This window comes from Protomyctophum parallelum, assembly GCF_964188405.1.
Source record: "Protomyctophum parallelum genome assembly, chromosome: 7".
Taxonomy (NCBI): domain Eukaryota; kingdom Metazoa; phylum Chordata; class Actinopteri; order Myctophiformes; family Myctophidae; genus Protomyctophum; species Protomyctophum parallelum.
The window spans coordinates 11155890-11170883 of NC_139705.1; the positions used below are offsets into that span (position 1 = coordinate 11155890).

Below are 14994 nucleotides of genomic sequence, written 5' to 3' on the forward strand. Positions count from 1 at the left end.
TCCTTTAATTCATGTCCTCACTGTATTGCCTTATTCACTGCTATTATTTTAATGTTTTATGCCTTTACTTTTCTTTTTTAACTAATCTATTGCTCTGTAAAGCACTTTAAGCTGCATTTCATAGGTGCTATACAATTTACAAATAACGGTTTTTATTATTATTAAAGTGCTCGGTTCATTTTGGGCTTGTTTTCAATAGACCTTGCTTATTTCTCTCGCAACATCTGGCAACACTGCTCGCTCCCTCCCTCCAGTGTTTTAGCCTTAGCCTGTTAGCTCACTAGCTTCAATACGGGCAGTTTGAATGGTTTAGTGGCGGAAAGCAGAACTCACTCAGCAGCTCTCCACTGGGGTGCAGAACTACAGTCTAAACACCGAAACAACACTGCAGTACACAGCTCTGAAAAGCACCTAACACATCGCCCGACACACGAAAGGTAAGGATACACAGAATTGCCGGCAGGCTAAGCTTCGCTTCGTTTTGTTGTCCTTGGATTAGTTAGCGAGCTAGCGGCTATAGCCTAGCTAATTCAATGGATATATGGTAACGGGCCGTTTACTGTAAGGTGCTAGGCTGGCTGCCCTAACCAATATGGATGCTTGTGTGCTCCTTTTGATGCGATGGCTGGAGAGATTATCCGCTTTAACCACGGGTTTGATTCTCTGGTCGACCGTTATTTTCTGGTTCATTTTAATCACCAATGCGGAGCCAACGGTAAAGGTTTCCCAGCCCAGAAAGCGAGTGACTGACTGTATGTTACCGTTACTGTACTGTACCAGTATGGCAGTAATTCAATGGATCGTGACTAATGTGACTGTCCAGTCTCCACTGAGTTAAGCCGTGTTGAGATCCACTAACCAGCGACGCTTGGAGTAGGAAACCAAGGGATAAATCTGGATTTACAATCCCATTGCATGCAGCTCGCATAGCATTGTATTACCGTTATCTATCATACCAGACGTCTGGCTTTTGGGTTGCATGAGACAGGTGGCAGTGCAGTTTGTAACTTGTATACACAGCCTGTGAGGAAGGGCGATTAGAAATCTAGTCACTTAAAGAATGTACAAGAATATACAAGTGCTTAGTGACACATTCTGTTTTCCTTTTATGTGATTAATTGTGTGTGTCTGTGTGTGATTACACTGTTATTGAACCTTTGCTACTATTGTGTTATATCTTGTTATTGTTGTTATGCTTTCTCTTTTTTTCGTGGCCTATACATAGGCTACAGTATATGGCATGCATGATGCGTCCGTTCTTCTCCTGCGGTATAGTTTGGCTTATCGTTATCTCATCATTAGATTTAGATATCAACTATCATCACCGCTAGTCTTGCTGTACTCAGACAGACAGAGGGAGTGAGCAAAACTCATCAAAAGGGCTGCTGTCTCTTCCTCTATTCCTAATGTGCTCTGTCCAATGTACCAAGTGGAATGGCAGGTGTGTGTGTGTGTGTGTGTGTGTGTGTGTGTGTGTGTGTGTGAATAAAATAAAGAGAGAGAGAAAATGGTATTCTGCACTCTTGATTGGCTGGAAACCTCATTACGTGACAACCTGCCAGAGGCTAAATGTCTTCTCTGCCTTGTTAGACATGAGAACCAGTTGCCAGACAACAGGCCTGTTTCTACAGGAAGCCACAATGGCCTGTGCTGCTGCTAGCTATAGATCTCAACATTTTTACTGCTGAGACTGATTTCAAAATGCTGATAGAAAGATAAGTGCTCACATGATCCACATTAATGAGGTGTAAATATCTAGAACCACAATTTCGTCACACTGGGCAAAAATTATGTCATTGCATTCCATTAACATCACTTAATGTCTATTCACAACTAACCACACAAACATGTCACCACCGCGGCGTGCGTGACGTCATATTGTAGTTTTCAGTCACCACCTCATCACCTAAAACTGGAGTATGCATAGGTCTTTAGCCTTTGCAGAATCAGAACTGCTTTATTATGGACCACAAATACTGTATAAAATGTAAGTATGCACCGTGAATCATCATGTGACTTCTGTCAGAGCCAGCTTATCTGTGCTTGAGCATAGAGGCTGATGTGTCCAGTTGTGGATGAAGATAATACTGTAACTGTATGTGCTGCCTGCTATAGCCTGCTGGTCCTCACCTAGTCATGTAAATAAATACCACAGTGTTTTGGACAGGCACTGAGGCTACAGGCAGCAAATAAGGGATGCACTGAGAATTAAACTGGTTTATTGATTAGTCTGTTTACTCATAACCTGGTTTAGGCAGTGACTGTGATGGCCCCAGGGCCTCTGCCATGGCTTATGTGTGCTTTCCTTCACTGTTGCTGGTTCCTGGTTGGTTGGAGTAACGTAGGCGCACTAGGCGGCGGCCATCAAGGAATTGGAGGCAGCTGGTCGCTGTCTCCACTCTCCACGGGTTGTGTAAAACCTTGTGTCCCGATTCTGGTAGTCTTGTGATTCCCTCTTCCCTTGCAGCACGTCGTGTAACATTTGAGGTCTCTGTTTTCATTACTTTATATTTTATTTGGTAATTGGTTTTTTGTTTGTTTGTAGAGGAATAACATACAGCAAATGGTCCACTCAGCTAGGAATTGAACCAGCTGGCCGGCTGGGAATCCATGCCCCCCATGGATTCCCCATGAATTGCTGCAATTTATTTCCCATTTGTTAAACTAAAATATCTATTAAATACATTTCCTTTCTTTTAGTTAAGTGGATTGTTATGGACCTTCGTCTAGGTGAAGGGACATGACACAATTTGAGAGGAGACAGGGTGAAAAAGAACTTCAATTTATTGGTAGTTGCTCTTTTTGTTCAAAAGCAGAGATCGTTTACATTTTTGGTTCACAACTTCTCACATTTTGGCTTCAAGGTGCTGGTGCTATTCTAACAAAACGAATCTAACTGGAAATCAAAAGTTTACCCCTATCTAAAGGCCCTAACAGAATGTTAAACAAAATTACAATTCTAAATCCCTAACTAACCAAAATTACAATAAGTTAACAAAAGAAAATACCTGGCACCCCTACATGGAGAAGGTAGGATCCGGGCTTCTTATTAAGCAATGATAAATAATTTGTTTACAAACTAACATTTATGTAGTTAGTTAAAATATCAATCAATTTGAACAGTTTCTTGTTGTTTGTGCCATGTTCAAGTCATTAAGCAGCAGGTCTACTGCTGCTTAATGTGCTTATGAATAATAGGCTCTCACTCTCCAACCCAGGCTAATTAACACAAACCGTCGACACTTCCAATGTTGTTACATACAACCCCCCTCAGTAACAAGCAGCATTTGGCTGGTACATCAGTTATACCCACATGCCATTTAAAGTCTCAACCCATAGGTGTGTTCTGCCGTTATATGCATGCCGTTGCATGCATTTTTTTTTAAATAAGCATATGCCGTCTGCTAATCATTTCATGCATTGACCACATGTGAGCGTATAGCCTATACGCACAGGGAATAATCACGGTATATCGTCTGAAAAAAAAACAGACTACAGCTCTGTCTCAACCCACATGCAGTTGCCAGTCTCCCAGTCAGGCTGCAGACATTTAGACCAAGTGTTTTCGGCTGCAAGTGTTTTAGTTGCAGCAGATCGTATCAGTGGTGCTGTCACACACCCCTATGAACCCAAAATATCTCTCAGTGGGAGTTTCCCTTGGTTGGCCTGACTGGCGGAGAGCTGGCCTCCCACAAAGAACACTGATTGGTTATAGAATAGTTTGACTGATTTGAGTTGGTGTTCTCCACAACTCACTGCTGCCTCCATCTTCTCCTCATCATACCATTACAAACCTAATAAAAAAAAAGCTCATCTAAAAGGTCACACCTTTATGCTGTGCAAACATGGATTATAGTAACAATGCTGGAATGAATATAGAAACAATCAAACACTTTTTTGCTGCATCTCAAGGACTTGGAAGGAATTTTCTTTGGCACACAACGGTGAACTCTGAAAAATGCACTACATCTAGTGAATAAAGGTTTTGTTGTGCAGGGAATGAGGGAAAGCCCTTTGCGAGTGTGCTGGAATCAGATCCCAGGGTCATGACTCATGGGCTTGTCATCCTTGAAAGTAAAGTGTAACAGTCGTGTGATTGCTGGTCACAAGGCGCTGTCAAACATTCTTTTGAACTACTTTATTTTAATGTTCGTCCTGACCTACTCCTAGTCTTGTTCAGTGTGTCACACCAGATCTCCCTCTGGCTTTCTCTTACATATCTCTTTTCTCCTATTATCTTTGTATATTTCTCTTAAATGTTGAGCTGTCCTGTCCTGACCTAGATCTGAACTTTGCATCTGGCGAGTGGAATAAAGAGCCTAAACCACAGCGCTTGACCGTGCTCCTCCAAAATGGTGTGTGTGTGTGTGTGTGTGTGTGTGTGTGTGTGTGTGTGTGTGTGTGTGTGTGTGTGTGTGTGTGTGTGTGTGTGTGTGTGTGTGTGTGTGACTGAATGCTAATTGAACATTAGCTAATGAATTGGACTGGATCCACAACACTAAAATGTTCGTAATGGCGTATATTTCACTTCATGAGTTTTAAATCTAAATGAGTGAAACTCACAGCAACAAGATGCAAGAGAAAAGAGCAAAACACCAGACGCTTGGCTGCTGTGTCGCAAGACACATTTCAGTGTGAACTGACAATAACGTACTATATCATATTATCATTCATATCCTATCAAACGGTGGCAGGTGGATTGGCTTGAACTGGCCACCTGTGACCAGCAGACCAGCTGTGTTTACCATGTCAGTCAGTAGTGTAGCCAATGAGATCATCTTACCATTCATTGATTGCCTGAGAGAAATGCCCAGGGCTGTGTGTGTGTGTGTGTGTGTGTGTGTGTGTGTGTGTGTGTGTGTGTGTGTGTGTGTGTGTGTGTGTGTGTGTGTGTGTGTGTGTGTGTCATGACAGTGAAAAGAATACCCCCCTGTCGTCGGCCTGATATACATCAGGCCAAGAGCTGTTTCATGTGCCTGTAGTGTATGTATGTGACTGTGTCTTTCTGTCTCTATCCCTCTCTCCGTCTCCTCTCTGAGTCTCTGTCTCTGCTTTCCCTTTCTATCCATCTCTTTTCTCTTCTAACCTATCTTCATGTCTCCATCACCAAGCTTTCCAGCCGACAGTGACAATACGTATACAGACACAGATTTTCCCGGAAGTGCATTATTTGTCTATGGGACCCGTGATAACAGGCGATATGCGGAGGAACGTCGCCCGAAAAGTTACAAATAATTCATCTTTTCGAGCGGGCGATTTGGTGATAGCCAATGAAATTCATGATCGCTCATCGTTCTCCCACTGTTAAAACGCACTGTAAGGTGCTACACATGCACACTGCTGTCTGCCAGTGCTGCCCAAAAGTCCCGCCTCCTCCCACACACAATGCTCTTCTAACTAATAGATTGACAGACCTTTGTTGATCTCACGAAGGAAGCAGCAATAAAACACAGGACTGATACATCAACAAGATGCAAGAGAACCAGACTCATGAGCGTGAGCAAAAGACATCAGTCAATGGATTGAGAGGAGTGACCATGACTGTTTGCACAATGCTGTACCCCCTCCAACTGTATAATACTTCCCCATTTTAAACAGTTTTTATTGTATTTTAACACATGCTTTGGCAATGTAAATGCGTGTTTTGTCATGCCAATAAAGCTCATTTGAATTTGAGTGGCATTACCTCGGGGCTACCGGCACAAAAGACAGTCAATTCTTCACCTGCTGGGGGAGGAGGAATCTGCCCGGCCGAAACCCTGTTGCGTCTGGAGGGGGTGGGACGGATCAGCCATAATAGCTTCTAGCTTCCTCGTATCTCCGCCAGTGACCCTCACACTACCACCTGCTATCATACCACCGCAAAAGAAAATGGAGGTGCCTAAACACACCCCCACGTCCATCTTGAGTGACAGGCAGCGATGCTGACACGCAGCGCTGTTAGAGGCAGGCGGTGCTGTTAAAGATCGCCCCAAGCAATGATTACCGGTATATTTATACACATTACATAAACGCTGCCTGTAATATATATTATAGTTCTTTTAACACACTGGTGTTAACAGTTATTATAGCCTATGCCTTTCTCTTCTGGCCAATTTCCTCATATGAATGGAAGTTAGTCCCCAATGCAAGCGTGCCATAGTGTTTCTTGGGTTTAACATCCTCTTAGCAAACTGTTAATAACGTTTTCAATCAATAAATTGAAAAAACTGATCGGTGGATAGATGGAGAGATAGATAGATGGAGAGAGAGATGGATAGTGTGTTAAAATGCGTTCTGAAATAACTAATATGTTAACACATGCCCATAACATAACATATTTAGGTAAAACGGGATCGCCAAAATAACAGCGGCCGTTGCTAAGCATCGCCTTGCTCGTCCGTCCCAGAGCTGTTCTGCTGCGCACGCAGCCATTCACTTCCTGGTTTACGGGCCAACAATCTTCCTTATTTACTCTGAATCCACGGCGCTGTCCGTGGTTTTGATCAGAACGCCGATGTCCTGTCCTAATTTCTGACTTCATCCTGCATCTTGTTTAAAATATGAATACTTCTAAAGAGAGATCAGACTTATTAGCGTGAGGTAGTAATGGAAGATTTCACCTCCCAGTTTTGGGGAGAAATGGACATGACAGTTTGTTTTTGGTTTGCTTTGCTAATGAGATGGAGAAGGAAGAACCATGTTACTGAACAAACACTATAGCAATCATTGCTATCAGAATATAGAGCTATTATTGTAACACTTTTATTGTAACAATTGTTTTTATAATCATGTGGCTCTTTCCACAGGGGAACGGCATGGCTTCAATGTGGATCTCGGTCGGACTCTATGTGGCCGGCCGGTGACGTCAGTAGTCTATGACATTTATGGTGTAGGACTCCAAATTTGGGCAAGGATTTGGGCAAGGTTTCAGTCCAATCGGAGCCGAATTGACGTCATCAATATAAAAATGAAAGTAAAATATCTCAAAGTATAAAATGTGCAAACAAATTGTGAAGATAATTCTGTTGCCCACTGACAGACAGACCCTCTTACTGATGGCTCGCCTCTGAGGAGCTTTGCCTTAACAGTATCACCCAGACCACCTTTAAAGGGCTGATAGTGACATACAGAACTGTTGTCTCGTAAGGATTTCAAGAGTTGAGGAAAACTCCACCATCATGGCAACACGCGGCCATGTGCAGGATCCCAATGACAGACGGCTGAGACCAATTTATGAATTTCTTGACAATGGAAACAACAAGATGGCTATCCAGCAGGCAGATAAACTCCTAAAGAAGCATAAGGACCTGCTCTGTGCTAAGGTCCTAAAGGCCATTGGACTACAGAGGACAGGAAAGCAGGATGAGGCTTTTACTTTGGCCCAGGAAGTTGCCACACTAGAAACAACTGATGACAACTCATTACAGGCTCTGACTATGCTGTACATAGACATGCATCGACCTGAGTTGGTAACTAAGCTCTATGAGGCTGCAGTCAAGAAGGTCCCTCTAAATGAGGAGTATCAGTCCCACCTTTTCATGGCCTATGCTCGTGTGGGGGAGTACAAGAAGATGCAGCAGGTAGGAATGGCCCTCTATAAAATTGTTCCCAAGAATCCCTACTACTTCTGGTCTGTCATGAGTCTGGTGATGCAGGCGGACTCAGCAAAAGATGAGAAGATGGCCCAGACCATGTTCCTCCCCCTGGCAGAACGCATGGTGGAAAAAATGGTCAAGGAAGGCAAGATTGAAGCGGAGGCAGAGGTGCAGCTGTACGTCATGATCTTAGAGCGGCTCGGAAAATGTGTTGATGCTCTCGAGGTGATCAGAGGCCCACTTGGGCAGAAACTAACCAGTGAGCTACAGAGTAGAGAGAAGAAGTGTATGACGCTCTACGAGCGACTACAGCGCTGGCCAGAGTGTAATGCTTTGTCCCACAAGCTGTTAGTCAAAAATCCAGATGATTGGCAGTTCTATCCCTCATACTTTGACTCTTTCTTCCACCTCATGGACCAGTCATGGAGCCCACCAGAGGAAGGGGAGCAGTCTATAGAAGGCACAGTGCATCACTCTGTGGCTGAAGTGGTGAAGTTTGTGGAGGACAGAATTAAGGGGGAGGAGATGAAGGACTCTCATCAGCTCAGAGGCCCTTATCTAGCCCGTCTTGAACTAATACACAGATTGAGAAAGAGTGGCTGTCCTGAAGTTGGCCAGATAGCTGATCCCTTAGATCTGATGGTGCAGTTTGTTAAGAAGTTTGGGGACAAACCCTGCTGCATCACTGACCTGAAAATATACCTGCATCTGCTCTCCCCTGACCAACACGTTCAGTGTATTAACCGACTGGGGGAAGCAGTTCCATTGGGGCAAAAGATGGAGGATGGCTTTGCATTTCCAGGGAATATCAAAACACTACAGAAACATTTATGTTTGTGTCAGCTGAGCCGTTTCCTTGGACTGCATCACCTGTTGGACATAGAAGGAAAATTGCGGCTTATCAGAGAACTTAAAGCTCATTATCGTCACGGGCTACAGTTTGGAAAGACGGCTACGAAGACGGAGTTGCAGTTCTCAGATATGTATTGTCTCATGGCAGCTCATGTATACATTGACCTATGGACAGAGACTGGGGATGGGAATATGGCATGGCAGTGTTTGGGTGTCCTCCTGGAGGGTTTATCTCACAGCCCCTGTAATGCTCAGTTCAGGTTGTTGTTGCTGCTCTTATACTGTCGCCTGGGAGTCTTTGAGCCTGCAGTGGATCTGTATTACAGTCTGAATGCTAAACATGTACAACATGACAACATTGGTCATCTGTTAACACGGTACTCAGAGTCTTTGGGTCAGTTTGCTGCTGCCTCCCGGTCCTATAATATCTCCCTCAGGTTTTTCCACTCTAACCAAAAGGATATCAATGAGTATATCATCCAGGTGTACAAGTACGGAGCGTTTGAGAAAATTCCCGAATTTATTAAACTCAGGAGCAGGCTCAACCAATCGCTTCACTTTGCCCAGGTCCGCACTGAGAGAATGCTGCTGGACCTTTTCCTAGAGGCAGACATTGTGTCGAGTTTGGAGGTGAGTTTAAAGGCCATGGGTTTGTGTCCAGAGGAGGATGACATTCCCTGGGCTTGCATGAGCGACAACAGAGATTTCACCATCTTTATCAGCTGGGATCCTCACGATCAAACTTCAACCGAGCAGCACCGACGTCTGTCTCTGGAGGAGGAATTGGTGTGGCTGAGGATACGCTCTCTAACACTCCGCCTCATTGCTTCATTGACCCTGCACAGGCATGTTACAACAGAACTCGGCGATGTCCCGTGAGAACGGAGTTGGAGACATGGACTCCATCCTCCGTAGCTTGCTCTCTCAGCTTGAAAAGACTCTGCAGACTGCAATTCAGATATCAGAGAAATGCACGCAATATCCATTCCTGGGCCCCACTCCCACGCGTTTGGCCTCGGCTCTGTCCAGTGGGAGCTGTCAATGCCAGGCTGCTGCCTTTCAGTTATCTCTCCATCTACAGGAGCTGGAGACTGTTGGACTCAATAAGTCATCAAAGCTTCAAACCCAGATCTGTAACGGTTTCAAATCATTAATAGCACAGCTTCAAGAAATATTGAATAAATGCAAAGGAGATCTATTGGAAACAAAAGACAGAATATTAAAAACCAAGCCCTCGTTATTAGAAAACCTTGTTTTCTTCATTGAGACTGTGAGCATCGTCTTCTGGGTTGCCAGTTACTCTGCCAAGGTCCTCCGACCACTCATGACAAGCTTACAGAAGAAGAAAAAGGACAGCAATACTGCTCTGCCAGCAGTCGTTAGTGGGTTCCAGGAACTGAGGGGCAGCTTGCAGGGGCTACTTAACCAGGCTCTGGAGCATATAAAGGGACAGGAGACCGGTATATCAGCCGCCATGCTTGCCATTCTCACCTTAGATGGGGACACGGATGAGGCGATGTCGTTTACCAGGACTGTTATGGACAAGGTACAAAGTAGTTACCTGTGCTCGCTGCGAGAGCTTGGAGATCTGCTCAAGAAGAGAATGGCAACTATAAAGAACCTCAAGATCTGAATACTGTCAAATAATAACCCAAATTGAATATTTTTTACCTCCAGCATCACCTACTGGTCCCCCCCCCCCCCCCACAATACCATCTGTCTTCTCTTCTATTTTTAAAACACAAACATTCATAAGGTTAAGCACAGAACCTTGTCAGTTACTCATTCAATTATATATAAGAGAACATTTGGAGTATAATATGTACTTCAAGTTCAATGAACTATCATACACTCTGTAGATTAAAGAATACCAAAAAGGTGGGTAAAGCAAATTACTTTACTTACTTTAATTACTTACTCTGTCTGTGAAGAACAGTACAGTATTTAAGACCAGTTAATTATGCAGACAGTTATTATAGGTTATAATAACTTCTAAGTTATAATCTTCATTCTGAGAACTAGACCTGTACGTGCCCGTCGCAGTTGGCCACCGGCCTACTTGGGAACGATGCAACTTGGGAACCTAATGATATATGTTGTCATAGCACCCGTTTTGCCAGCCGGTGGCCCACATGGAGATCTGTGTACTGTATGTGCCTGTGTGTGTGAAGAGTAAAGACTGCAAACTGAAAAGTGGACTTGGCAATCAATTGGGCCCACTGGCAGAGCCTGATTGGTTGAGCCTCAATTGGCTGAGGCAGAGGCTGGAAATTGCACAGGTGAAAGGAGTTGGCCTCATTAGGCCCACTAGCAGAGCCTGGCCCAGGTGAAAGGAGTTGGCCTCATTAGGCCCACTGGCAGAGCCTGACCAGAGCCTTTTGTGGTGGTTCTGGAGAACCGTGGGTCTGACCGACTCGATACCTGGCACCTTACTCCCTGTGGGAGTGTGGAACGTGTGTGTCGAATGTGAAGTCGGTGGGTCAAACGGTTCTCGACTTACGTGCATTACAACCGTACACACACACACACACACACACACACACACACTTAAATAATGTATCGATGTCTACACTATAAGAACAGTGCACAAGGACATAAACATTAGAGGTGCAGTTTAGAGTGCATTCACAAAGTCATGGCACATGTATTGTCTTCACAATACAACATGAATGGTTGTTAATGTCACTCAACGTCTCCGCCATATGACGTAGCAGACACTAGACAAGTCACAGTACAAAAATTTGCCAGTCCTTCTGCCTCGCTGTGGGCATGTCCCACGCTGGACCACCAAATCAAGCAAAGTTCCCATGCAAAAGCGCCCTCGGATGGCTTTTTCACTCCATCCATCACATCCTCACACTTAGCCACTTAAAATTTGTAGACTGAGTAAACTGGACCTGAGTTGTCTCTACTTGGGCCGCTTTTGTCTATCGACACCAAAAACTCTTCGTCAAATATAGCCAATCTACAAGCTCACGTTTCGGGAGCTTATAAATTAGGCTATTTTTGGTGAAATTCAGAATATGGATGTGCTCCCGGTGTTCAAGTGGTTAAACATAGGAAACCGGTATGATGTGTGCCGCTTGGCAGATGTGGTGGTGTGGGAAACAACATGACGCACAGTGACAGTCAGTGACTCACACTGAGTGAGGCGGAGGTGGAGAGAGAGAGTGCGAGACAGAGAAGTAGGACTGGTTGAAATGACGTCTTTTGAGAAAATGGCAATAGGAAAATTACATGGTCTCCCAAGGCTTATTGAAAAGTAGAAAGTGATAACGCAACCAGTGTAAGCATGGTATTGCTGTGATATTTTGTGCACGGTCTTTAAATTCAACAGTCATGTTATAACATTATGGGTGAGGGGATGAGGCACCTATTAGAGAAACACTGGTGTATAACTGTATGTTTCCATGACAAATGAACCATAGATTATTTTGGTTTACCTTGTATTTTGAAAAGACAAAATAGTCACTAGATAATAAGAGGTGACCTGAGATGGTAGATGGCGAGAAATACAGAATGATAATCTAATTAGGAGGTGATGAGGTGTCGAGAGACGGGACAAGCAGAGTTGATGATGATGACGAGAGAGAGGATGGAAAGAGCAATAGAAAAACGCATGCATCAATATGTTTCATGAGAACGATAGGTGGTTAAGAGAGGGAAATGGGAGAGAATTGAAGAGAATGAAAGAAAGGATGCAGAGTAGAAAGGAGAGGGCAAAGGGATGTGTGTCAGACGTTTTGGGGAGATGAGAGGAGGAAGGGACATGGAGAGCTGAGTGACGTGTCCCTAACGTGATAATGTCCCATTCAGTGCATTGACGGTATCCGAAGCGGGTGCGTGACGTTCTGCACATGATTCTCTACCTTTTCATAATGATGACATAAGGAAAGACAGCAGGGCATAGAACGTCTGGAGGATCGCAGATGAATTAATATACAAATGCACAACTGTTTAATTATACATCGTTTGAAAAACAATTTTATTTATTTATTTATATATATATATATATATTGCTAATGAGGACGGAAATTGACTCTAGTCTGTGATTGGACAGAAACTACCGTGACTGGCACCGAAATTGGCTGGAAGCTGTGCCATTCTGCTCTGTGATTGGCTGGAAGGAAGGTGTGCCATTTTGCGCTGTGATTGGCTGAGCATCGCATAACGGGTGTGCCACATATCCCATGCTAAAAATGTGGGAGTACATGACGTGCGGATGTCACATTACTGACAGAGGAAAGGCGATAGGACAGCTCCCGGACCCTCCTTCACTTGGGTGCACTCACAAAGCACTCATATCATATCCCCAAATGGGTATGGACTAGTGTATATATAAATATTGCATGCGGGTCAAGCTAGAGGTGTAGAGAGACAGAGGGAGATAGATGGATGCATGAAGATGGTGGGATGTAGACGAGACAAGAGGGGAAAAGGAGATGGAGGGGCGTAGAGTCACTCTGAAATGATGTCACTCCCGCTACCCCTGGGTAACAGAAAAGTATTGTTTCTATTTAAATTCCCATCTGGAAATCTTTGCGTCATATAAGAACAGCCTGGCAATTTTGTTATGTGACTCTGTGTCATTTATGATATTGAGTTACTTTTTTTTGGATAACGTCTGTGTTTAGACTGCAGAATGTATATATATATTTTGAGGGGCGCTAGCCCCTCCTATATACACGTTTAATGTTTGTCTTTAGTTCAATGTTTGTTTTGTAAACGCCATTGACAATGAAGGGAAAATGTATGTCATAAATGTGCCTCATTGTCATATTGTCTCTTTATTGTTAATGGTGTTTAATGTTTGTGTTGGCACCGTTTGTTTTACATCACCATTACATCACCTAAGCAACATGAGTTAGACTTTAATATATTAGACCCACTCACTTCACACTGGTGCGATTTTTTTTCTTCTTACTCTTCTGGATAAAGTCAATTGCTTCATATCCATATGAATAAAATCGTCTGGCTGATTTGTTTATTTTTGGAACACAGAACACAGATGAGATCTAAGATTTCCCTATGGGATTTCCAATCGAAAAAATAACCCAGGGGGATAGTGGCTTCTAGCAGTGCTCTACGATCAGCTTGCGGATTTCCATAGTAGTACAGTTTTTCAAACTATTGTGTGGAATTAGCGTCATAACATTTCAATCAACAACAGAACAATCTTTTTAAGCAACTCTGAAACCTTAACACGTGATGTTACCTCATTGTGTCACCAGGCTCTAGTGGCAGCATGAGCAGAGCACAACAATAACTAATCTTACCGTACAGATTTATCTGAAATGAGCCATGTTTGAATGTCCAAACTGTGAAGAACAGGAATGTGTTACACTGTGGAAAAACAGAAAAGGAAGGCGCAACACTTTCATTCACATCAATGAGACTATTTATTGTAAAAGATAAAACTTAATATCTGGGTTGCACGTCCTTCCTTTCCTGATTTTCCCTTCATGGTATAACTTGTATTTGTGTCTGTCACACAGACACAGATGCAGACCCTTGTCTTAGCCCTGTGCAGCACTGCACACAGGGACAGATGCAGACTCTTGTCCTAGCCCTGTGCAGCACTGCACACAGGGACAGATGCAGACTCTTGTCCTAGCCCTGTGCAGCACTGCACACAGGGACAGATGCAGACTCTTGTCCTAGCCCTGTGCAGCACTGCACACAGGGACAGATGCAGACTCTTGTCTTAGCCCTGTGCAGCACTGCACACAGGGACAGATGCAGACCCTTGTCTTAGCCCTGTGCAGCACTGCACACAGGGACAGATGCAGACCCTTGTCTTAGCCCTGTGCAGCACTGCACACAGGGACAGATGCAGACCCTTGTCTTAGCCCTGTGCAGCACTGCACACAGGGACAGATGCAGACCCTTGTCTTAGCCCTGTGCAGCACTGCACACAGGGACAGATGCAGACCCTTGTCTTAGCCCTGTGCAGCACTGCACACAGGGACAGATGCAGACCCTTGTCTTAGCCCTGTGCAGCACTGCACACAGGGACAGATGCAGACTCTTGTCTTAGCCCTGTGCAGCACTGCACACAGGGACAGATGCAGACTCTTGTCTTAGCCCTGTGCAGCACTGCACACAGGGACAGATGCAGACCCTTGTCTTACCCCTGTGCAGCACTGCACGCAGGGACAGATGCAGACTCTTGTCTTAGCCCTGTGCAGCACTGCACACAGGGACAGATGCAGACCCTTGTCTTACCCCTGTGCAGCACTGCACACAGGGACAGATGCAGACTCTTGTCTTAGCCCTGTGCAGCACTGCACACAGGGACAGATGCAGACTCTTGTCTTAGCCCTGTGCAGCACTGCACACAGGGACAGATGCAGACCCTTGTCTTACCCCTGTGCAGCACTGCACACAGGGACAGATGCAGACTCTTGTCCGCCAATGGTCACACGAGCCATCATCCCATCGTGGAACTGGTGCAACATGTTGACAAATTTGTCCTGGCAGCCCCACAGCTTCACAGTGTCGATATAGGCCACAAAGAGGTGGCCTTCATCGACTGGGAAAAACAGGAAGGTGTTACACTGTGAAA

The 14994-nt window shown here is 44.5% G+C and overlaps 2 protein-coding genes across 2 annotated transcripts in view; both read left to right on the forward strand.

Annotated features, from left to right (window-relative positions):
• Positions 1–298: 298 nt before the first annotated feature.
• LOC310861229 (dnaJ homolog subfamily C member 5-like) overlaps positions 299–14994 on the forward strand; it is a 31429-nt gene continuing 16733 nt past the window's right edge. The window contains exon 1 of the mRNA XM_083768589.1: positions 299–437. The gene's annotated coding sequence lies outside the window, so the exon portion shown is untranslated. The remainder of the gene's footprint in view (positions 438–14994) is intronic.
• LOC310861645 (N-alpha-acetyltransferase 25, NatB auxiliary subunit-like) lies at positions 7161–10062 on the forward strand (the record flags this gene model as incomplete). Its single annotated transcript, XM_083769190.1, is given in 2 exon segments — positions 7161–9272; positions 9274–10062. Coding segments are annotated over 2 exon segments (2901 nt in total).